Consider the following 24,085-nt stretch of genomic DNA (forward strand, 5'->3'; position numbering starts at 1 on the left):
TGTCTAACTGTAGCATTATTTGGTTATGAAATGATCAATACAAAATCAATGTAATTTATTTTGAAATAATTCAAGCATTTTTAAATTGAATTAGACTTTTTATTTAGTTACATAGACAATATAATGTATGTACATATAATAATTTCAATCGCTTGTCGATTTTTTCTAACTATTGCTGAAATTTTTATCTAAACTATCCAAAATAGTTCTTTTGACCATATTAGTTTGACCTATAAATAATGCTATAAATAATAAGGCAAGAATAACAATTCGAGAAAAACTTGTATGTAGATTAATCAAAGATAACAATATATAGAGTGATATAATGATTAAGATTATGGAAATTAAGCAAGGCTTGGGTACAATACGATAAAAAAAAATAACAGATTATAAATAAAAAAGAGCTTGAAGAGTAAGGGGTCTATAAAAAAGAGCTTGAAGAGTAAGGGGTCGATTTATCAATAAGAACAAAGCTTATATAGTCATAAACCGTATGGAGATTATCTTCCTTTGCCTAATCAAACGGCTTCATTTGTGCTTGATTTTCTAACTATTGTCTTATCAAATTCTATATTATATACTCCTATGTGTTATAGTTTTATACAAATTGGATTTGACATGTGATATTACTAAATACTGCGTGTTTTTCAAATACATCTAATTAATTTCATAAAGAATGTTTGTTGATAGACATGTCAAAATTGGTGTGATCTTATAATAATCTTAAGTTAACCTAATTTTGACTGAGTTTACCTTTGATTAAGTCTCATAAATATAATAGATACAAAAAATAAAAATGTATAAACATTAAACTCTAAATTTCTCTACACATCCAATACATTGTAAACCGTACTATACAGTATTCAAACAATAAAAGATCTCACTTATCTTGCATGGTAGAAATCATTAGCAATTCTGTAATAGAAGACCAAGTCACCTTTGCCCGTAAACTACATGAATATAATATTTGGAATTCTAAATTAAAAGAATACCAATTGACGATGATTGACACTAAACGGGTACAAATACTTATTTGAGACGGTTCTATGCGTAAAATAGATGTAAAATAACTCATATACATATGTCCATATACATACCAATTAACTCATATACATTAAGATATGTATTTTATCCGTTTTACAATAAGACGGCATAAAAGAGACTTACTAATAAAAGAGAGATTAAAATTAAAAAACACGAAATTCTCATTTTCTAAGGTAGTGCAATAACCTCTTTTGCCTTCTGGACTATTTCTTGCCCCTTCACTCTGTTGTACAATCCTCATAGCTGACGTATTTGGACTTGATACCACCTTGGTACTGTTTCCTGCCTTGGGCTCTTTAGGAGTTTTTTTTTTTTTTTTTTTTTTTTTTAAATGATTATTTTGCATTAGATGTTTCCGTGTAGTTGTTCTGAATTCGTATTTGAATTGTATGTTGCATCTTTTCAAGCGGTGACGCCATTTAAGCTCCATAAGAAGACTTGATTTTTTATTGAAGCTAATCTCTACTATAATTTTTTGTTCATGGCCTATGTAGCACCTCTGCTAAAATAAAAGAAAACCTCATACCCAAATTTCTGGTATAGAGATACACAACCAGCGAAAATTATACCCCATAGGATTCCAGTAAAAGGATTATACATCTGATGTACTACCTCTAATTCTATAGTTTATGAGCATTCTAATAAAGTTTTTGAGTTTTATTTTAAAGTTTCTGAGTTTTACTATGAAGTTTATGAGTTTATTCACTTAAATATGAAGCTCTAAAAAATTACAATAAAACTCAAAAATATTACTATAAGTTTAGTTAAATTTGAGTTTTGACGGAAAAAATATTAAAATCTAACTTATAAACTTTAATATGGTAAAAAAAATACACATATATGCTCAAAAACAAATAAAGTTTGAGGTAATAAGCTCAAAAAAAATACATATATGCTCAAAAAACAAAAAAGTTGGAGGTAGTACATGTATGTTCCTTTTTTCTCATAGGATTCATATGAAATCTACGGTAACAAAGGGATAATCGTAAACTAAATCTTATAAATCAGTAGAAGTATATTCATAGAAAAATAATACGAAGCACATAACAGCGGCACATGGCTCGTCTTAGGATAAGATGACACTCACAACCGATTCAAATAATCTAAAACTAAAAAGGGAGTTGTGAGAGGTCTTAGTTTAAGACCGTCCTAAGACCTGCTGATATATTACTAAAATTTGAGAAAGACGGTCTCTCACTAAGTTGTTGAGAGACCACTCTTTTATTACTCTTTATTTATATATTTTTCATGATCCATTTGTTGTTGATCATGACTCATAACCTAAATTACCATTAATATCCAATGTGTATTATTTAAGAGAAAGGGCGACAGCTACGTACTTATCATGGTATGGGTTGATATATTGTTGGCTTTATAATGATTTGAACACACACAAAAAAAACACATGCATTTGTACCAATAATTAAAGTATATATAATGACAACTAAAAACACTTGAATAACTAAAAGAGCACATAACGAAGAAGAAAATACTCCTAAACCGAACAACAATAGAAATCAACAATTTAAAGTATGTAAATCTTAGAGCAAATTACATCATAAATAAGGGAAAAAAAAGTAATCTAAATAAGGGGAAAAAAAGTAATTTGCTATTACGTAGTAAGCTAATTAATGAAATCTAACATGACCAAATTGTGTTTATATATAGTCTGTATTTAACCATCCTATGATTCTTATCTACATCTTATATAAGGACCAAATGTAGTTTCCTTGAAGGGAAACTCTCCAGGGAGTTTCTATGATTGAAACTAATGTTACATCAATTTTTATCTTAATCAAATGGCTGTTGTTAGTTGAATATTTTTATCTTAATTAAATGGTTGTTTTTAATTTAAAATAATATAACTAATTTATTAAACAAAAGCAATAGCCAATGAAATCACTCCAAAGTAATAACCAATGAAATGACTTCAAAAGTTCCTCTTTTAAGTATATACTAGATTTAATACCCGTGCGATGCACGGGCCAATTTGTAATATCGTATGATTCAACTATGAGTATGAATATGAGTCTTTTAAATATTTTCGTCAATAGTCTAACATGTTCAAACTCCTGCGAAGTCGGATTGTGATAACAAAAAACCAGTCTTCTTTAACCTATAGTTTGACATTAAGTATGGGTTACTTAAGGATGTCACTGTGTTAAGTAGAGGACGTAGGTTTCCTACATTCGTGTTCGCCAAGCAAAACCTATATTGCTCAGTAGCAATTTCAGTTAAGAAATCAATGTTAATCCGGCCGGTAGATACAGTTAAGAAACCCAATTCAATGCTAGTCGTAGCGTCCTTGTATACACTAATAAGATTTATTAATAGATAAAAGAAATACTTTCCGCTAAACGGAAAACAGTTTAAACCATTAAAATATTATCGGCTTTTATCCAACATTAATATATGATTAAATTATGACCTTAAAAATATACTCTTGTTACTCCCGTGACACACAAAAAAGTATAAACTAAACAATTAATAGATAGTGCTTCTTTTTAAATTCCATGACTCGTGTTAAGGGTGTTTTTTGGCACTATGAATTACTTCCCCGTTTCGGTCATTTGTTTAGTTATTCCATTTGGGTATTTCGGTCAATTGTTTACCTTTCTATTTTGGAGCTGTCTTTGATCGGTAATTTGATGCTCCGTACTCAATTTGGTCCACTTTTCCTCTAATAATTCCCTATCCTCTTTCCTTGTCCTTGTGACAAAATTAAAGATAAAAAAATAATCAAAACGGAAGAAATAATTTTTAAGCAATGGATGTGAGAAAAACTTAGTTGGTCCTAATATGCGTACAAAATATGACTACTGAACAATTTTGATCATAATTAGAAGTTTGCTTCGATTAGAGTTTAAATTCTCTTCAACTCTCTAATCATTAATTTTAATCTTATAAGGATGTGATCACGATATAATTTGATTTTAAGTAACTCGTTAAAGTAGGACTATCTAATATCACTCGAAAGTCGTTTGTAATAGTTGGACTTAAAAATTTTAGTTGTAACTACTCGCTGGGAAATTATACTACTAAATACTAATATACCCTTGCCACCCTATACTTTAGGGCTATTTCTCATATAAGCCTTATATCAATAATGTTAGGGGGAATACTCTCACATAATGGATAATTATTATCTTCATTAACCTTTTATTTTTACTTTCAAATATATTAATGATATATATATATATAAATAGGATCTCGTGCGAACTTAAAGTTCGGTGCGAACTGTGCGAACTAATAGTCTAACAGTGATATTCATTCAACCGCACAAGGCCCAAACCCCTCATAAATAACCAAAAGCCCAATCTTCTAAAAACCCAACCAAATATTCTACGACCCCTTTTTTCTTTCACCTCTACACCAGACACGATGTCAAATCGCCGGCGCCGGAGTACTAGATTTAGTCGGCCACCTCCGGCAAGGGCATCGGCGATGCATCTAGTTTATCCGCGACATGTTTCAGACTCTCCCCTTCTCTTTATCTTCCCTGTCTTCACTCCGACCATTGCGCAAGCTTCACTGCCACCATCGAACACCACCGGCACCGGCAACAACTCGAAACAAAAATGACGACGCCGACGACATTTTTCCAGTCACTTACACATGTTTCATCTACAAAATTCGTTTTCAAATTAAGTAAATCTAAGCTCGAAAATCGACAATCACCTGCCGGCACAAGAATGACCACCTATACTCCGGTGAAGCTCTGACGGTAATTTTTAAATCCGAGCATCATTTTATTTGTAGATTCGGCGAAGGTTTTACTTTCCCTTAGAAATGCGGTGTTTTGCTGGTCGATCCGACGAAGGTTTTACCAAGGCCAGTCAATCGACTCCGATGCCCTTTCATTTTACCATTGATTGTCCCCTCATCTTACGTGTTGGTTAAGATGGCTGGGTGCTTATAAGGTGGTTAGCTGATGGGGTAGTGGTGGTCAATTAAGGGGCGATGGTTGTCGGAGTTTCTGTGACTTGGTCACTTGGGTGACATGTATGGTGAATGGTTGAATATTGCGACTGAGTGTTACTGCTCCGGTGGTGGTGATGATGGATGGTGCGAAATGGAGGTGTAGGGCAGCTCATCGTGGCTTCAATTGGTGGAAGTGGTGAACTGGACTCGGGTTTTGATTCCGAGTTCAGTGTTGAAGATGGAGATCGTGGTCATGGCTTGGTTTCGATGTCGAGACGAGCTGGGGTTGATTTTGGTGGGTCACTGGTTCACATGGTGAATTCACAAAAACGTGGCCATTGAATTAATACTTTGCCAATTGTTAAATGAAATTGTTGTTGGAGTTGTATAGCAAAACGAAGGAAGCAGGGGATTTGTGACTTTATCAAAGTCATTGATCAACTTACTAGATACATGCATTTAAAGTATTATATACGCTACTTTAAATTACTAGATACATTTCTTTAAATTGCCACAGATACACTTATTTAAGTAACTAGATACATTTCTTTAAATTGCTAGATACACTCCTTTAAGTAACTAGATACATTTCTTTAAATAGCTAGATACGCTCCTTTAACTTATAATGTATACCTTTAAAGTGTTAGATACTCTCTTTTAAGTTACTAGATACATTTCTTTAAATTGCAAGATACACTCCTTTAAGTAACTAGATACATTTATTTAAATAGCTAGATACACTCCTTTAACTTAATGCATAACTTTAAGTTGCTAGATACACTCCTTTAAATGACTAGATACACACCTTAAACGAGCTTGATACACTTCTTTCAGTAACTAGATACATTTCTTTAAATAGCTAGATACGGTCCTTTAACTTATAATGCATACCTTTAAAGTGTTAGATACGCTCTTTTAAGTTACTAGATACATTTCTTTAAATTACAAGATACACTCCTTTAAGTAACTAGATACATTTCTTTAAATAGCTAGATACACTCCTTTAACTTAATGCATAACTTTCACTTGCTAGATACACTCCTTTAAATGACTAGATACACACCTTAAACTAGCTAGATACACTCCTTAAACTAACTTTCACTTGCTAGATACGGTCCTTTAACAAGCCAGGTTGCTACATAAAATTTGTAAAACCGACTTTATGGTCTAATTGCTTAGGTTTATCGCTTATGCAATGTTACTATTTTCTGTGCCAAAGAGAGACACCACTAAACTATGTCAAATGTTTCGGCAATGTGATTAGAACTCTGAAATTTTGATCAAATTGTACTAGCAGTGGACAGTTTACGTCTTACAAGCAGGTACCTTGTTACCATCAGATTAGGAGTTTCAATCAGAAAGATTAATGAAAGAATTTCAATCAAAAAGATTAGTGAAAGAATACAACGATGAGGAAATGTGATCTCTCACTTGCTTCTAAGTGGAGTTATTGGAAAACCGGTGGACAATGAGGACAGACAGAAACAATTCGAAGAAAGTCCTCTGTCCCCCTTTTTTTCTGGTGGGAATTCGGAAAAGCTAACATAACACACAGTATGCGAGCATTTCACTACCCATGCGAACAATTATCCACATACTACAATTATGAATAATCAAGTTGACCGATGATGGGCAATGCCGCATGGGTCTCAACATTCAACGGCTCATACAAGGCATATCAGTACTAGTAATAGACTACTCACATTTGCCAATAACGGAGTACATTTGACGTGTAGCTGAACTCTTACTCCACTTTTGGGACAATATACTGCCTGTAAGCCCAAGATTTGAAAGGACCAAAATTTTTACATGGATTTCAATAAACATTCCAGCAAATGAGCCAGCTCAACAAATTCCATCATCGGTACTGAGCAACATACAGTTGACAATGATGGGCGAATGTCACAACTCAAGTCCTCTTTAATATTACATGACCCTTAGCCTCAGTTGATGTCTTTGTTCAGGAAAGTCTACTTCTCAAGCCGAGCCAGAGGAAGATCAAAAGGCAGATATAAACCTTTGAATTTTTGACTGAGCTTTTTCCTTTTCCTCTGGTCCATCGAGATCTCCGATATAATCATGATATTCCTGAGGTCACGAAAAACCAAGTCTTAATTTCAGGAGGTGCTATAATCAAACCACAAACTATTGCTATACTAGCTTAAGGTGTGTATCTAGTCATTTAAAGGACCGTATCTACCTTAAACGAGCTTGAGGACCCAGAATCATAACCAAATGATTCTATTAGAAGAAGCAAACTGAAATGCACCGCAGCTCAACACTGTAACCCACAATGTAACAGACGGGTAAGATAAATAAGTAAATAAGTGACTAAATTTGTCGGGGAATAAAAATAAACATCTACAGATGAAATTCATATGTTGCAGCTCTGGTAAGTGATCTGAACTGCTTAAATTCACTCAATTAATTAGCTAAGCTATTGAAGCATATGTAGATAGGAAAGCACTCGAGGCAACTTGCAGAAGAAGTTGATTACACAACTGCTATGCATATACATAAATTTACTCAAATTTGGCTGAGCAAGACATTTCCCGAGTCAAAATGTTCCGACTAGGTCATTTTTACAACGTTTTTATCGAATTTCCACCTCTTTTTTAGTAGATCTCTAATTAAAATCACAGGCTTTTAGGAGTTTTAAATAACTAAATCGCTGGGAAGGGAGATGCAATAGAAATTCCGCTATACTATGTTGGACGGAGTCGCCGGATAATGCAATTGATCGCCGGAGCAAAGGCAATGCGTGAATTATAGAAACGAAGAGATATTAAAAACAAGAATGGAGAAGATGAAAAGCAATACCGTCGTCGATCAGAGTTGTGTCTGCGTGATCGGCGTCGGAGTTCCGTCGAATAGGTTGCCGTCGGAGGGTGGTGGTCTGGGGAGGTGGAGGAAGGGTAGTGGGTGGTGGTGGTGATGGATGAATGTCAGGAGAGATTAATGTCAGAGGGTTGATTTGCGTATGTTTGAATCTTTTATTTTATTGATTTGGCATAGTTCGTACGGTTCGTACCGTACTTTAGTTCACTTTGACCCGACTATATATATATATATATATATATATATATATATATATATATATATATATATATAGAATCAGGATCCTGTGCGAACCAAATTACGGTGCGAACGTATTTAACTCATCTATACCATTGGATCAAACAAATAAAGGGTCCTGATTAGAACTTAGTCTACCATCCCGTGTCAGCATATTACTTTCCCAGTTCCCCTCACCTACTCTCTTATCCATTCACACCAAAAAACAAATACTTCTCTCATCCCATTTCCACTCAAAACCCACCAACCACCTACAAACTTCACCTGCCGGTGGCCAAACGTCTTTCCGATCACCAGCAAACCATGTTTTTGGATCCAAACATCTATATCTCCTCACCTGATTCCCCTCCGTCACCTTTCTGCGCCTTACCAAGCCGTCGAAAATGTCGTTCCTATGTTGCGCCGCAATTGAGATCTAAAAACTTTAGATCTGCTAATATGAACAACGAAAGTTCAACAACTTATTTATATTTGGTAAAATCAGGCGAAGTCTATGGCGTTTCCTGGTGGTGTGCGGCTGTCGGTGGTCATCTCCGGTCACTGGTCTCCACATCCCGGGTTAATTGCTGAACTATGAACTCATAATAGATTCGAAATCCTCCAACAAATTCACCAATGCAGTTAATTTTCTGAAATTCATCTTCTTTTTTCGTAGATCTATGATTTGAATCACTTAGTTTTTGAAAAAAAGGCGATTTAAAATGAGGTTTGAGGTGGTCGTGCAGGCGCTTGACTGAGCCATGGTGGGGTGGTGGTCGGATTTGATAGAGTTAGTTCTGGGTTGTAATGGAGATACAATAATGATAAGGTCAGTCTCAAGCTAACGCAAAGATATATGATAATCTTGAGACATGCGATGTTGCGATTTCATGAGTACAATGCAAGCATAGAGTTCTATTGGGCGCCTTTCTTGCTTGAATCAAACTCCGACAATGCTGTTGTGCACAGAATAGCAGACATAATTGTTCGCAAAGGATCTATTAAAAAGCACGGGGATTTCTGGAAAGGTGCTGATATTATGATATTCAACACCTACCTTTGGTGGATGACTGGCCTGAAGATGAAGATATTGTAATGCTCCTGATTCTTTTTCAATTATTTTGCTTTTTTGAAGATGGAAAAATTGAAGCTTCAGTGAATCGAAGAGAGTATGATTGTTATTATGCTGATTGAATGATTACATGTCTTCAGGAAAGGGTCATTCCAAGATGAGGAGAAGGAAATCGAAAAGCTCTCGACTGAAGACGCTTATAGGATGGCAATGAAGACTAGGGTGTTCTTCACTGGCATGGACCTTAAGAAGACTAGGGTGTTCTTCACTGGCATGTCACCTACTCATGGAAAGTAAGTTCACTTGCAATCAAAAAGAAAACTGTGTTTTACTGTTTGCAGGAATTTCGTCTAGTTCTAGTCCCGTCAGTTTCTAGCCCTGTCAGTTTAGAACAAAAGAAACATGAACTACTGATTTCCTTCCTTAACTAATAGTAGGTCTTAATGAAACAAATTTTGCGATATTTTGACAGAAGTGAAGATTGGGGTGGCGAACCTGGTAACAACTGCTATAATGAAACAACAATGATAGAAGATCCAGAATACTGGGGTTCAGATTCGCGCAAAACCATCATGAAAGTTATAGGTGAAGAGTTCAGTAAGACCAAGGTGCCTATATCATTTCTGAACATCACTCAGTTATCAGGTTACCGGAAAGATGCGCACACACAAATTTACAAGAAACAATGGTGGTGTCGTGGTAGCCTCGGGGACGACGTTTTCTATTTGTTGTTTATGGGTATGTGTGGCGCTAGTGTGTTGTGTCGCCGGAAATTTGGTACGACCAGCAGGGGGGATGGTGTGATGGTCGGAGGCAGTGCTATGTGGAGTGTGTTGGGCGGTCATGGCGAGGGGGGTTGGTGGAGGTCTTCTGTGATGGGTTTCGTGGTGGTGTGTGTTGAACGGCGATTTGATGAGTGGTAATATACGACGGTGGTCGGAGGTTGTGCTACCGCTCGTGAAGATGCGAATACGAAGTCGGAGGTTCGGCGAAGTTGTCGTCGTCAGTGTAACGAGTGAATCGAGTGCTTAGATTTGGTCGATTTTCTCGATCTTTGATGACTGTTAGTGGTGTGGTGACTGTTACGGCAGCGTGATGGTAGTGGGGGCAGGGGTCGTGGTGGTGGTTGTGGCGTTCGCGTTGGTGGGGTGATGCAGCCGATGTTGTTTGTGTGATAGTGGTGGTAGTGGTGTGGTGTTAGTCGGGTTAGCGTGGTTGTGGCAGTGGTGGGGGGGGGGCAAGTGGTGGTGGTGGCGGTGGGTGGGGGGGCGGTGGTGGTGGGGGGGTGGTGGGGGGTGATGACGGTGGTGGAAGTGGATACACAAAATACCACCCCAGATACACATGGTATTGATACGGGATACATGTGTATCCCGTATTAATACCATGTGTATCCGGAGGTACTAGCTAATGTATCTGGAAATGCGTATCTGACTTTAATGACATGCGTATCTGGGGTTAATAAGATGCGTATCTGACTTTAATGACATGTGTATCTGACTTTAATGACATGCGTATCTGGGGTTAATAAGATGCGTATCTGGCATTAATGTCATGTGTATCCGCAAAAATTATAAAATGTATCCGCAAAAAATATAAAACGTATCCGAGAGTTAGTGTTAAAACTTGTAACAATTTACACAAAGTGTATCCGCTAATAATATAAAATGTATTCGGAAATAGTACAAAATGTATCTAGGAGTTAGTCTTAAACCTTCCAAAAAAAAAGTGTTAAAAAAAGTGTAAAAGTGCATCTAGAATTGTAGTGTAGAAAAAGTGTATCTAGATATGTTATAAGATGTATCTGAATGAGAGGTGTATATGGTAAGTAGATAAAGTGTATCTGAAAAAAAAAAAAAAAAAAAAAAAAAAAAAGCGCCTAATTAAGGTAGTTCGTACAGTTAAGACGTTAAGGCGATTCGACCAACCCGCCCCTATATATATATATATATATATATATATATATATATATATATATATATATATATATAGTGTAAAGATCAAGAGAGTCCACCTCTTACAATTGAGTCCATAAGTCCCCCTTATAGCCCTTAGATGAGGAAAATGAAAGGCTTAGATTTGGTGAAGAAAAAAGGAGATTAAGGGTAAATAAACCCACTCTCTCACTACCCTTCCTAATCTACATTAATCAAACCCCTAATTCACTATAAAAGATTATTTTTCCACCCACTTTATTTCTCATCTCACAAAATAACACTCACCACATCTATCTAAAACCCTCAAAAAATCAAAAAAAAAAACCAAAAAACAAATCACTCCCTCACTCACCAACCCACACCCACCGATACATACCACCAATTCTGCCACCACCACGTCCACCACGGACAGCCACGACTCACGGGCCCCACCGTCACCTTACCACGACCACGACTCACTCCCTTCCTCACTCACCACAACACACCCGACCACCTTTCAACCACCCACCCTACCACCCACCAACCACATGACCCACAACCCACCACCACCCAAATCCGCCACCCCACGGCCAGCCTCGCCCAAAACCAACTCCACCCCACGACCAAGCACAGCGCATCCCACGGCCCACCACAACCCGACAACAACACCACCCACACTGCACCCTCTCCTCTAACCCACGCCACCACGTCCTCCCATCTCTGACCCAGAAACCACGTCTTCCGCCACCCTCTACTTCCGCCTGCCGCTTTCCTCTTCTACTTCTCCTTTTTATTTTTCAGATCTCATTTCACTCACCTTTTTTGTTTTTTTTCAATTTTTGTCGATTTTTTTGTTTTTGTCGGGTGATGTTGTGCGTGGGTTTGATTAATCTGATTGTGCGTGTTTTAATGTTAGATCTCCTGTTATTTTTTTAAATCTCAGATCTCATTTCACTTCTTATTTTTTTATATTTCTCAAATCTCCTGTTATTTTTTTTTTTCAAAATTCGTCTTTTTTTTAAAGGTACTTTTGTTTTAATGTTAGATCTATAAAGATTGGTGGTATTCGGGTGTTGTGTTAAAGTTACATGTGTAGACGGTTGGAAATAAATATGACATTAGGTATAATTTTTAAATTTTAGATGTAATTTTTTGAAAATAAATTTGATTTTTTCAAATTTTAAATCTCACATAATATCATTTTTTATTTTTTCTATTAAAGTTATATTTTCTCCATTAAAATTACACATTTATCCATTAGATTTACACTTTTATCCATTAGAATTAATTTAAATTTGGATCCGAAGGTTAATGGTTGTTGTGGGGGTGGTGCCGTGGTGGTGGCTCGGGTTTTCGTATTTGATTGGTTGTGTTTTTTTCATGATTTTTTAAATTTTAGATTACACTTTCTCCATTAAAATCACACTTTTTTCTGTTAAAATTACACTTTTCTCCATTAAAATTACACTTTTTTCTGTTAAAATTATACTTTTTTCTGCTACAATAACACTTTTTTCGACTAAAATTACACTTTTTCTGCTAAAATTACGCTTTTTGTTGTTGTTAGAATTACATCTTTTTCTGTTAAAATCACACTTTCCTCCATTAAAATTACACTTTTTTCTGTTAAAATTATACTTTTTTTTGCTAGAATAACACTTTTTTCGGCTAAAATTACACTTTTAGTTGTTAGAATTACACTTTTTTCTGTTAAAATTACACTTTTTTTTGCTAGAATAACATTTTTTTCGGCTAAAATTACACTTTTTGTTGTTAGAATTACACTTTTTTCTGTTAAAATTGTACTTTTTTTTGCTAGAATAACACTTTTTTTGGCTAAAATTACACTTTTTGTTGTTAGAATTACACTTTTTGTTGTTAGAATTACACTATTTTCTGTTAGAATTACACTTAGCTCTATTGGACTAAGGTTATACTCTCAATGGACTTGGTCATATTCTCATATTCTCATTGGACTAATGTTACACTCTCAATGGACTAAAATTACATTCTCGATTAATTGACCGAAATTATACTTTTTCGGACTAAAATTACACTTCTCTGGACTAAAATTACATTCTCCTTGACTAAAAATAACAATCTCATTGGACTGAAATTACACTTACTTGGAATAAAATAACACTTTTTGTCATTAAAATAACACTCGTAAAATGCTAAATTACAATAACTTGTGATAAAATGACAAAAATTCAAAATATTATTCGTTAAAATCACTCGGAAAAGATTGAAGTTAAACTTGTAAAACGCTAAATTCTCGAAAATATTCCTTAAAATTACACTTTTTCCTGTTAGAATTACACTCATAAAATCCTAAAATGTCGAAAACTTGTCTCGAAAAAAAAAAACGAAGAAAATCGAAACAAGAAAAATGTTAACAAAATTTTCATAAACTTTGAAGTATAAGACAAAATATGGTGTTAATTGTGTATGATAATGAATTAGTGAATGTATTATTAAAACTAGAGAGAGAAGTGAATTAATTAGTGTTAAGTGTGTTTTTTGCTTTCAATCTCAACCTTCCACCATGCATGATCCAAGGGTTGTGGGAGAGACTTATGGACTCAAAAAAAAAGGTGGACTTAGAAGAACTTTGCTATATATATATATATATATATATATATATATATATATATATATATATATATATATATATATATATATATCCTATACAATAAGTGTAAGAATGGGGTCTCGCTTAGCCTATACATTAAGAATGGGGTCTCGCTTAGCGACGCAGCTCGTTAATCAAAAGAGAGTTGCATGGGCCAGACAGAGTTTAGAATCACCAAGTTCATGCCCACTCTAAGTATATACACGCAGAACGGCACAAGTACCTTCGATGAATAACTGATTGATCGCGTACCGTATGCTTTCGGAAAGGGCAATTCATGAATCAAGGAAATTAAAGTCACACTTCAGGGTCGGCAGATATAGCTGATATTTTAGAAGTCTCCAATCTCGAAAGAGGCATTCCATGGGAGTGATTCGTTTGCACACCCGGAAAGTTTCGATATCAATAATAGGAGTAAAGCTATAAAACTATAAAGAAGATATCATGAACATATTATGCTGTCAAATTAAGAATAAGACTATAACTAAAATTGTAGAGTCTCCCAATAACGATATGCAACAGCCAACGTAATATATCGAACCCAATATTGGTCCTCCCCGCCATCTAAACTCTGAAAATTAAACATCGTACTTTAGTCTTCATAATATATATATTTCCTGCGATAAAGACGAAGATTAATTAGTAAAGCTCTTATAAGCAAACAAATATAGGAATATGTTTTATACGTACAAAAGCTACGGAGTATAATAAACTATGGGGAGGGGAAATACGTAAAAAAGAAATTTATCTTTAGGGATAACCAAATCTCCTATCTCCTATCTCCTATTTATATATGTAAAAAGTGGGGGTAAGTCTTCAATGCATAATCAAATTGTTAGTCTCCTAATTATAATATAATATCCATATTAATATATAATCTTTTTATTTTTGATAATTTATTTTAATGCATGGTAGTGTCAATATATTGGACTCTCTATAATTGCTCGAAAAAAGCTTCCTTTATTAATATAGATAGATAGATAGATAAATATTAATATTGATTGATTGATTGATGATTGATATTGATTCTATAAGATATCTTTGTATTACCTATGTTAAAAGAAGTCTCTTATTAGTTTTACATAGATGCGTATTGAAATACATGTTGTTTTGCGTACCACCATTCAACTTTTACACCATCGTATTCTTACGGACCGGAATGTATTGGTAGATGTTGTAGGTTAATCTAATTTGCGAATCTCATAAAGGTCATCCTAAGTTATCACGTTTTATATTAACTAAAAATCGGTGGCACGTACAACAATAAAAATAGGTAACTACATAATACAACTGGTGATCCATTTATAATCAACTAAATCACCCTCATGTGTGTGTTCCAGTTTCAACATAGTTGTACTTTTTTTTTATCACGATCAACTTAACTGACTTTACTACCAAACCGTGACATGTATTACAATACGTTATTCAATAAATTTTTAGGACATTCAACTTGCATATTGTTAAACATGATCCTAATGAGAGTCCCGTGCAATGCACGGGCATCCCAACTAGTAACAAAAAAAAGTTATAAAAAAAAAGAATAATAGCAGCAACTCAGAGCATGGCGTTACAGGTTTTTAGGTATGCATCCATCGTTCTAGTCCCTCACTGTAGGAAGATTATGAAGTTAACATAGATTGAAAATCATTTGTGAGAACGAATTAATTATGCACAAAGAAACATTGGAGAAAAATCAATAATTTTGATCATATTTTCTATTCGTCAACGGGGGCGACTGCCACCTGCAAACCCCCTCGCACCTTTACTGGTCTAAGGATCCTCTCGCATATCCAGCCTTCTCTTTGCCTGTTGTGCAAGCCGTGCATCTCTCTCCCTTTCATATTCCCTGTAATCTGCCCTACTCAGGAACGAAACCTTGTCTAAATACTGATTTGAACTCTTTTTGTATGCATCCAGCTCGTCCTCCAAACCTTTATTTTCTTCTTTGAATTCTCCCCAGTCCTTTTTTGTCTTGTCAAGAAGATTGAGCTTTGGTTTTTTCTTAATTTGTTCTAGAATAGCATCTACTGCAGACGATGGCCCTGCCGCTTCCATACAACTGGAATCAATAACCTTCTTTACTTCAATCTCTTCACCAGCAAAATCTCGAATCTCCGTCACCTGTAACAAACCAGGATCAGAACTTTGTGCTCTTCATACTACATCATGTTGCCAAAATACTCCTGCAACATAGTGAATTCCAGGCTACTACATTATTTTACGTTGCATAAAGCTATGCCCATATTTTTCTGATGTTTGTCACCACTTGCATTCCAGAAAGAGAATGATGCGGATGGATTGACAAATGGGGTATGTACTATGTAAACATACGTTACTACCATGGAAAATCAACTCAAGTTTCGGATTTCAAAAAAGAGTTAAGACCCAAAGCATTTGGTCAATGTTTTTGACATTCCAACCGCGTAAGCTGCAAGCTGTTAGGTTACAATTTACATACATCACATGAGATTGCTCTCACATTGGTCAAGATTTGGGGCCCCAAATACTACTACAACAACATCACTCCAGTGCATTAGGCTCCTGTAAATAGTAGGTAGGGGGTCGGATGTGCCCAACCTTGTTCTTGTGTTAGCCATAAAGTGGTTGTTTCCGAATGACCCTAAATGAAAATTACACGATAATTGCATCGAATGACTATTACTTCAAAATTAAATAAAGAGCAAAAAGCTTAGTGAGCCGTTTTGCTTTATTCCATCACAAATAAACCAAACAAAAACATATAAAAGCATACAAAGGGGATTTCAATTGCACACTCAAAGAAGGAAAGAACTGCAAAAATGTCCTTAATCTCAAAACTAAGAATAGTAGCAGCACTTGTCACAAAGGGGCCCCAAAATTCCAGAGTATCCAGGCCCACGGCAAACCTACACCACCTCCGCCTAGTGGGGGGAAAAGGGGTGGAAAACAAGAACAAAAAGAAAAACTTACAAAACCAGTAAATTAAAGGTTTGGGCCTTGGGGAGGTGAGGAAAGAACTACTCCAAGTTACGTTGATACTTAATACATCAATTAGCCATTTTGTCGCATGTCTGATAGACATTAGACACTTGACGAACATCCTCCAGTTGATTTTTAACAGTGTCAAATTAGGGCAAGAAGAGGAAAGAATAAGAAAAAGAATATACAACATTAACTCCTGGAAATTGCGAGGTAGGGGGAGTCTGATGTATGCAACCTTAACCATGTGTCAGCAACATGAAAAGGTTGTTTCAGAATGACCCAAAATAAAAATTACATCAACAACTCTATCAAAGGACTGCTATTTTTTTTACAATAAACGAAGCGCCACCACTTTAGCGAGCCATTTCGCTTTTATCCAACATAATCCATAACCAAAAAGTAATGGTTTTTTATTCCTTTGGAAATGGAAACAAAAAAGCAAAAGGACAATAAAAAAACCTTTGAAGAATAACATAGCATGTGACATAGGACTAAAACATGTAGGAAATTAAATTTCTCCACAATTCTTTTTGTTGAACGGAACATGGGTTGTCTAAATAGATAGGATTAAACATAGTAGAGCTTTGTTAATTGTTTAAGCCTCCATATGCAAAACTAAATTTCTAGCTTATACTGAGTATTAGTCTAATTCTGTGTAATGGAAATAGTTATAAATATGCTGGGATAATTACAACATTTTACAATATGAGTTGAATCTGTATCTACCTAATTGCCAAACACTTGTTCAACATAAAAAATAAAAACAGTGTCATAATCGACAAATGCTGGCGTACCTAAGTAACATAGGAACTTATTAAGAATGTACAGTCCTTGACACACATAAGCAAGAGAAAAGAAGGTAGATTTCCACTTAAGTACCTTAAGGTTTAGGTTAATTTCACTTTGTGCCCTGTGGTTTAAGTAATTCCACTTTAGTAGCTTGAAATTTGAGTTATTTCCCACTTTGATTACATAAAATGTACTAAGTTGCTAACAAGCTAATAAATAACTTTAAGCTTAGCATAGTATTTTTTTCCCGCTTGAGATTTGAAATATTTCCCACTTTAGTTACTTATTAAGGTTTAGGCTTGAGATTTGAAATATTTCCCACTTTAGTTACTTATTAAGGTTTAGGCTAATTCCACCTTATTCCCTTAGGTTTCAGACTTTCAGTTTAGTTTTCCACTTTGATTAAAAGGATTTAGTATCACCCAAATTTCATCAAACTAACAAAACTTTAAGTTTTAGTAGTTTTCTTTAGCTTGAGATTTGAGTTATTTCCCGCTTTAATTACTTGAATGTACTATACTACTATCACCCAAATTTTATCAAACTTTCAAATATTTTTAAGCTTAACATAGTAGTTTCTGCAAAATTATGTGACGATTCATCTCAGTATATGCTTGAGTGTTCATTTTGGTACTTCAGTATGTTGGAAAAGGACTCATTTAGATGTTATAATAATTCATACTTTAAGCCGCTAAAGTGGAAAAAAAAAATCCCTAGGCTACGATAGTGGTAAATATCTCAAATCTTATGCCACCAAAATTAAACTAGCCAAACCTTATGGAAACAAAGTGGAATTTTCCATAATTAAATGAAATCACACTACCGGCATAGGATACCTCAATCTTTCCCATGGCTGCTGCAGATGCTGCAGTAGCTTTGGCAGCTGCAAGAGCAGTAGCAGCAAGCTTCTTGGCTTCATCACTAGTTCCATTATGTGCAGGGGTAGTATTATTGCCTTGGCACGCCTCCTTTACTTCTGTTTTCTTCGTATTCATACCCAAGAAAGACATCCAATTCTGCAAAGAGAAGCAAGAAGCAGGATTAATTGATTAAAGCCTTTCCAATTGGAGGAACAAACACAAAATATTCAAAAGAAAATCATACATGGGAAGCTTTGCTTTTCTGCAGACTTCCATTTCCATTTCCATTTGAGCTCTGTTTGCTTACAATTGAGTTAAGTGTCTTTGAAGATACACCTTTGTTCATCTGCTCCCACACAGCATCTACCCGAGACTTGATATCTAGAAAAATGGCATAAAATCATTAGAACGTCAATTAGTATAATCATACTAGTAACAGTATTACCCATACAGATTACCAGATTTTTCAGGCTGGGTTTGTGAAGAAGGAAGAGACGCGGGTTCTTTTTTGGTCTCCCTTGGAATCCCCAGCATATCCTGCATCACAAACAAATACATTATGGACAGGCTAGATCTGCATCAAAGCTTTTCAATCATGTGATGATACAAGGAGCAAACAATGCACGGCTTGGTGCTACTACAGAAGCAACCCACTTCCACTTACTGATATCAAAGGGATTGTCCACCAGCTTACATCGGTTTACATGCCAGAGATATGTCAATAATTGATCAACTGGAAAGATATATGACATTATTCGAAGCAGGTCGCGAACAGACGACAAGAAAACATTACAAGTTCTAAGCTATAGACACGGTAATAAACTGGCCGTGACACCGCATCGTAAACAATAAGACTTCTCTAGTCACCCAAAGTCAGAGTTAAGGGTAGTTGGAGTCGAGTTTATGTCAACCCATTACTCAAATGGGTTCTGGCTTGTGAATGCATTGACGAAATACAAATTAGTAAAACAAATAATACCAAACTAAAATATATAAAACAACATACGCAAAATCTTATTTCAGACGGGCACTTTTCCCGTCTGAAATAAGACCGACAAAATGTTGCCATTTTTTAATAAAATGTAAGCAGTAAATCTACAAAATGTTATCACTAGAGGTGTCACTTTTTACCCTGAAAATAGTGGGAAAAATAATGGGAACATGTTATCAGAAAAATACAAACATTTTACTGTCAAATGATAACATGTTGTCCGTCTTATTTCAGACCAAAAGCAATGGTCTGAAGCAAGATGCACTGAACAACATAAGATTTGGAATCAAGAACGATAGTAATTAATCAAGTTGAGAGCTAGGAAACTAGCATCACTTAAAGTTGATAAACAAAACAGAATTGGCTGAAATTGAAAGTTTGAAACAAATGATAAGTGAAGCAAGGGACATTCCTTCCTCAACCTATACACCTTCCCACTGTCATCAACCTTGGGAAACTGCAAAAACAACAAGCTTAACCATCCTATGCTTATGCTTAATCTTCTTAGGCTTAGTTTAGGTCTTCTTCTTACGCTTCTTAGTACCAGATCTGTAGATCTGTAGTTCTATGCAAATATTAATATACTCCTTTTGTCTTAATTATCTGTTTGCCTTTTTTATTCCTGAGTATTTTAATCAAAAGCAACCAAATTATTGGGACATTGTTAGTGTAATTAACTCTAAAAATCATCTGTTTTCATCGAATCATCAATAGAAAACGAATTATCTCCAAATTTAATCGAAAACCCTAACCCTAATATTTAATTGTACCCTAACATGATAAAAACGATTGAATCCCAAAACACAAGCATCATTAAAAAAACCAAAATTCAGTGACAAATGAAAACAAATACTCGAAAAATACATGAATTGTGATAACTTTAAAAATAATTGAAATAAAGAATCACACCTGATTGAGGATTGTGAACTGGGTAGACGAATTGTGCCGAGATGGGTGTAGGTCGTCGGTGACAAGGTGGCTGCCGGCGATAATAGGGTGGTTGTCGGTAAGAGGTTGGCAGTGATAAGGTGGCTGTGGGTCATGAGTTGGGTTTTGGTTTTGGGTGTGAATGAAAATAATGATATGGCTGATTGTGAATGAAAGTCGTTAATATAAGAAGACCTTGTATATCATAATTTTTTATTTAATTATATTCTTCTTACTTAAGGCTACGGTTCCTTATACCGACCATTGCCTTTTATTTACTTTCATATATTCGGTTACGGTTCTTTGCCAATAACCGTAGCCTTTTATAATAGGCTACGGTTATTAGCAATAACCATATAATCTTTTCAACTTGCCTAATGTCATTTTTCTACTAGTGTAGTATTTAGTAAAAAATTTAAGGTCACCATATCTATATTTTAAGGCGGTATCACAAACAAACTGAAATAGAACCATGGCCAGAATCTGCCACGAGCCACTTTAACAGTATATGATAGCCAACTGTTTCCGGCGCTCAGCTCTACATAATAGTTGAAGCTTCAGGACAGATCATATGTCTCTTAGAGTCTCAGTAGAGGTGCTTGCAGTCAGGCTTTGCAGCAGTTTTAGTAAAAAAATCCATCCGCAAAAAAGTGGTTCATCGACTCTCTGAACCTCACCACCTTTTAATTATGTAAACCAGAACAAGCTGCAACCACAAATTACGGTATGGTGCGGTTTGATTGGTGATTTTGTCAATATTTACATATTTCTAAAAGCTCTTAAGTTAAATTTTAAAGACACGTCACATCTCAAGACTAGTGAGAAAATAGCCCATGTTTAAAATTATCCACATACCAGATAGATGTTAAATATTCATTTAGAAAATGATTTTCTAGACTTTTAATGTTGGTGCCTTGGTGGTATTGAAACTTAATTACGCTAAAAATTATCAGGTATATTACACACAGTGGTTTGCTGCGGTCTCCACAAAGAGGAAAACCAAAAGTTTGGGAGTACTTCATCATTCATAGAGTCAGTACCATAGTTGCTACTTGACACTGCCACATTAATACTTCGCAGATATTAGAGGTATTTTACTTTATTACTATTAGGCTATAAACCGAGTTAAAGATTATTAGGAGGCGTCTTACTCTAATAGTATTATAGGCTATTTTAACAGAGTTAAAGATTACGCAAGGACAGAAGTAGCTCAGCAATTCAGTATATATATACCAAAAAGCATAAAGGGTGAATAAAGGCGACAAGCTACCAACTAACCCAGGACTCCTTCATAGCATAAATATCTGCCTTGGGAAGGTTAGGTACTATGACATCCTACGAAGCAGGCAACTGGAAATTTTAACATAAACAAAAGAATTGTTTCAGATTTGCTTATTCAACAGTGTAGTAGTAAGCTCAATGTACAAGGGAGGGTTCAGATTATGAACCATAGTACCATACTGGTCGCTGCATGAAGTAAAAGCAAATCCGTGACACGATTAACAGATTCACACAAGTAACCATGATTTGTGAAGCTATCCGCCAACATCAATTCAACATACGTTTGTGAATCAATTCACCTGGATTCGCAAATCAACTCCCCAAATTGTGGCAATTCGCCATAATCAATGAGTTAGAAGTGTTGTATATACTAGAAAAAAATTAGGAAATTAAGGCTTGACTGGCTTGTATACTGAGACTTTTATTAGTCATCTCAAACAGCCCCAACTCACAGATGAAGGAAGAGATGTGATACACAATACTCTCTTTTCCAATACATGATAAAATAACCTGGCAGAAAATGCTAAACGGTCACTGTCTTGAAATATTGTTAGTACTAGCTCTCCTCGCCCAATACTTTAGCTAAAGGTTGTACTCTGACAAAGCCATAGTATCCCAAGTATAGATTAGAACAGCAAGAGAGAAAGTTCCACCAGGTCCAAGTCACAGCGAGTTATTCGCAAAGACTCGAATACTCTCTACATAAGCAGAATGCTAAAACGCTAGAGTTATAACTATACTAATCCAAAAGTACAACCAATGATAGATTATAGCTTGAACGAGAGGGGACGCGGAGCGGGGAAGTGGCAAATTGGCCCCAAACATTTGACACTATGTGCAATTTAGCCCCATAACTTCCGACTAGTGCAAAAAAAAAACTTCCAACTAGTGCAAATTAACCCCATAAGTTATACATGATGTGCAATTAAACCCAATTAAAGATTTCAGGCTTGAGGAGAGTATGGTGACGGAGAGGGCACAATGGAGGGAAAGGATACATGTGGATTTTTAGTATTTGATGTTTTTTGACATATTTAGTGTTTTTATTTAATTTTTTTTAAAAAAATATTTGTTCTTCTCTCCTTTATTACACTTTTTTACTAACTACTTTCTTATATATTTTACTTGGTTTACTTTTAGGCATTCCGGATCCTTAATTCTATTTCGGTTTTCAAAATCGTTTTAATTTTTTCTCTCAATTTAAATTTTAAGTTTTTATAAAAGAAATCCGGAATTCGATTTTAAAACCTGTAAGTTTACCTTGACTTTGTATTACATTTTCGCTCTCCGTTTTGTTTTTCATTTTTCCCTTTTCTATTCGCATTTTGAGGTGTGAGTTCACCAGGGACGGTTCTAAAGGATGATTCATGTCAGCCAACCCCAAATCATTTTGGGATTAAGGCTCTGATGTTGTTGTTGTTGTAAAGATTTCAGGCCAATTTCTCACCGGAAAAAATGACATGGCACTGGAAAAATGACTAGGACCGAGATAAATGGACTTTTACCTTCTCTTTTTCACCCTTTTTACCGTCATCATCAACAACAACACTGCGATACTTTTCCACCCCGCATTTTCTCTCCAAATCATCACTCTTTCTCTTCTTCTTCTTTGTTTTCTCATCTAATTAAACAACATTTGCATTTACCTGAATTAGGGTTCTTCAATATGCAATTATGCACAGTGTCAAACGTATGCCACTTCCCCCGGTAGCCCCCGACTAGTCTGAGCTAGCTTCTTAAGCTAATATACTCCCTCCATCCCATTAATATTGTCCATGTCTTCATAATCGTACGGGACATTAAAATCCTTCATACGTTGGAGAAACCCCATTTTATGATTCGACAAGCGAAATCATTTCTCCCCCTTTCCCTTTCCCTCATCTCCCTATTCCGTCAAATTCCCTGATGACTCAAAACCCTAAACCCTATGACAAAGACTAGCAAATTTAGCGAAAATACTTGGCTCAAAACAACCATCCGTGTTTCTATATTAACAAACAAAATCAAAATCAAAAGCAAGTACGCCGAAAAGAAATTACACAAACCAAAAAAAAACAAAACAATCAAGAAAGTGAAGAGAACCATACTTGGGAGGAGTTGATTGACATTGGATCAAATCAGAGTGTTGCAAATTTGGCGAGTTTTGAAACAATCTTAATGACAGAAAAATACAATTAATTGACTATTCCAACTGCTCCAGCGCGAGACCGGAGGTGAAAAAATGAGGAGCTTCAATGGCATAAACAAGGAAGCAAAAAGTGAGGAAAGTGAACGGAATTATTTTTGTCACTTTAGAGCCATTTGTCACGTTATTTTCTTAAGCTACAACCATTTTAAGTTAGAATTTACTCAAACACAAATTCTCATTATAGACGGGCACTATCCGTTTATACGTATAGACGGATACCATTTTCCCTCACAAAATACCCATTTGCCATAAAGTGGGAAGTACATGAGGGGTGCCCCACCTTGTCCCCCCTACCCATTTTATTAGAGGTCTTTACCCGTCTGTTCGCCCCACCCGTCTATACCAAGACCTATTGTTACTCAAATAGTTTCGCCAACTTAATACTAGCTTAATTGGATCCACTTAATATACTCCACTATTTATTTATTCAATTTCCAAATTTTCAAAAA

At 35.4% G+C, this 24,085-nt stretch overlaps 1 protein-coding gene across 1 annotated transcript; it reads right to left on the bottom strand.

Annotated features, from left to right (window-relative positions):
- Positions 1-15,164: 15,164 nt before the first annotated feature.
- Positions 15,165-23,805, bottom strand: LOC141611655 (uncharacterized). Its single transcript, XM_074430241.1, has 5 exons — positions 23,536-23,805; positions 18,708-18,786; positions 18,494-18,630; positions 18,226-18,405; positions 15,165-15,760 (listed from the first exon to the last, which is right to left on the bottom strand). Exons 1-5 carry the CDS (start codon positions 23,554-23,556, stop codon positions 15,410-15,412), a joined length of 768 nt encoding a protein of 255 aa, XP_074286342.1. The 5' UTR covers positions 23,557-23,805; the 3' UTR covers positions 15,165-15,409.
- Positions 23,806-24,085: the final 280 nt, after the last annotated feature.

This window comes from Silene latifolia, chromosome 11 (genome assembly GCF_048544455.1).
Source record: "Silene latifolia isolate original U9 population chromosome 11, ASM4854445v1, whole genome shotgun sequence".
NCBI lineage: Eukaryota > Viridiplantae > Streptophyta > Magnoliopsida > Caryophyllales > Caryophyllaceae > Silene > Silene latifolia.

Excerpts from the sequence above, each read along its gene's own strand:
- LOC141611655 (XM_074430241.1), bottom strand. The coding sequence starts at position 23,556 with ATGTCAATCAACTCCTCCCAA. Across the intron at positions 18,787-23,535 it reads TGTCAATCAACTCCTCCCAA|GATATGCTGGGGATTCCAAG; the intron begins GTATGGTTCTCT and ends TTTGTGATGCAG. Across the intron at positions 18,406-18,493 it reads AGAAAAGCAAAGCTTCCCAT|AATTGGATGTCTTTCTTGGG; the intron begins GTATGATTTTCT and ends TTCTCTTTGCAG.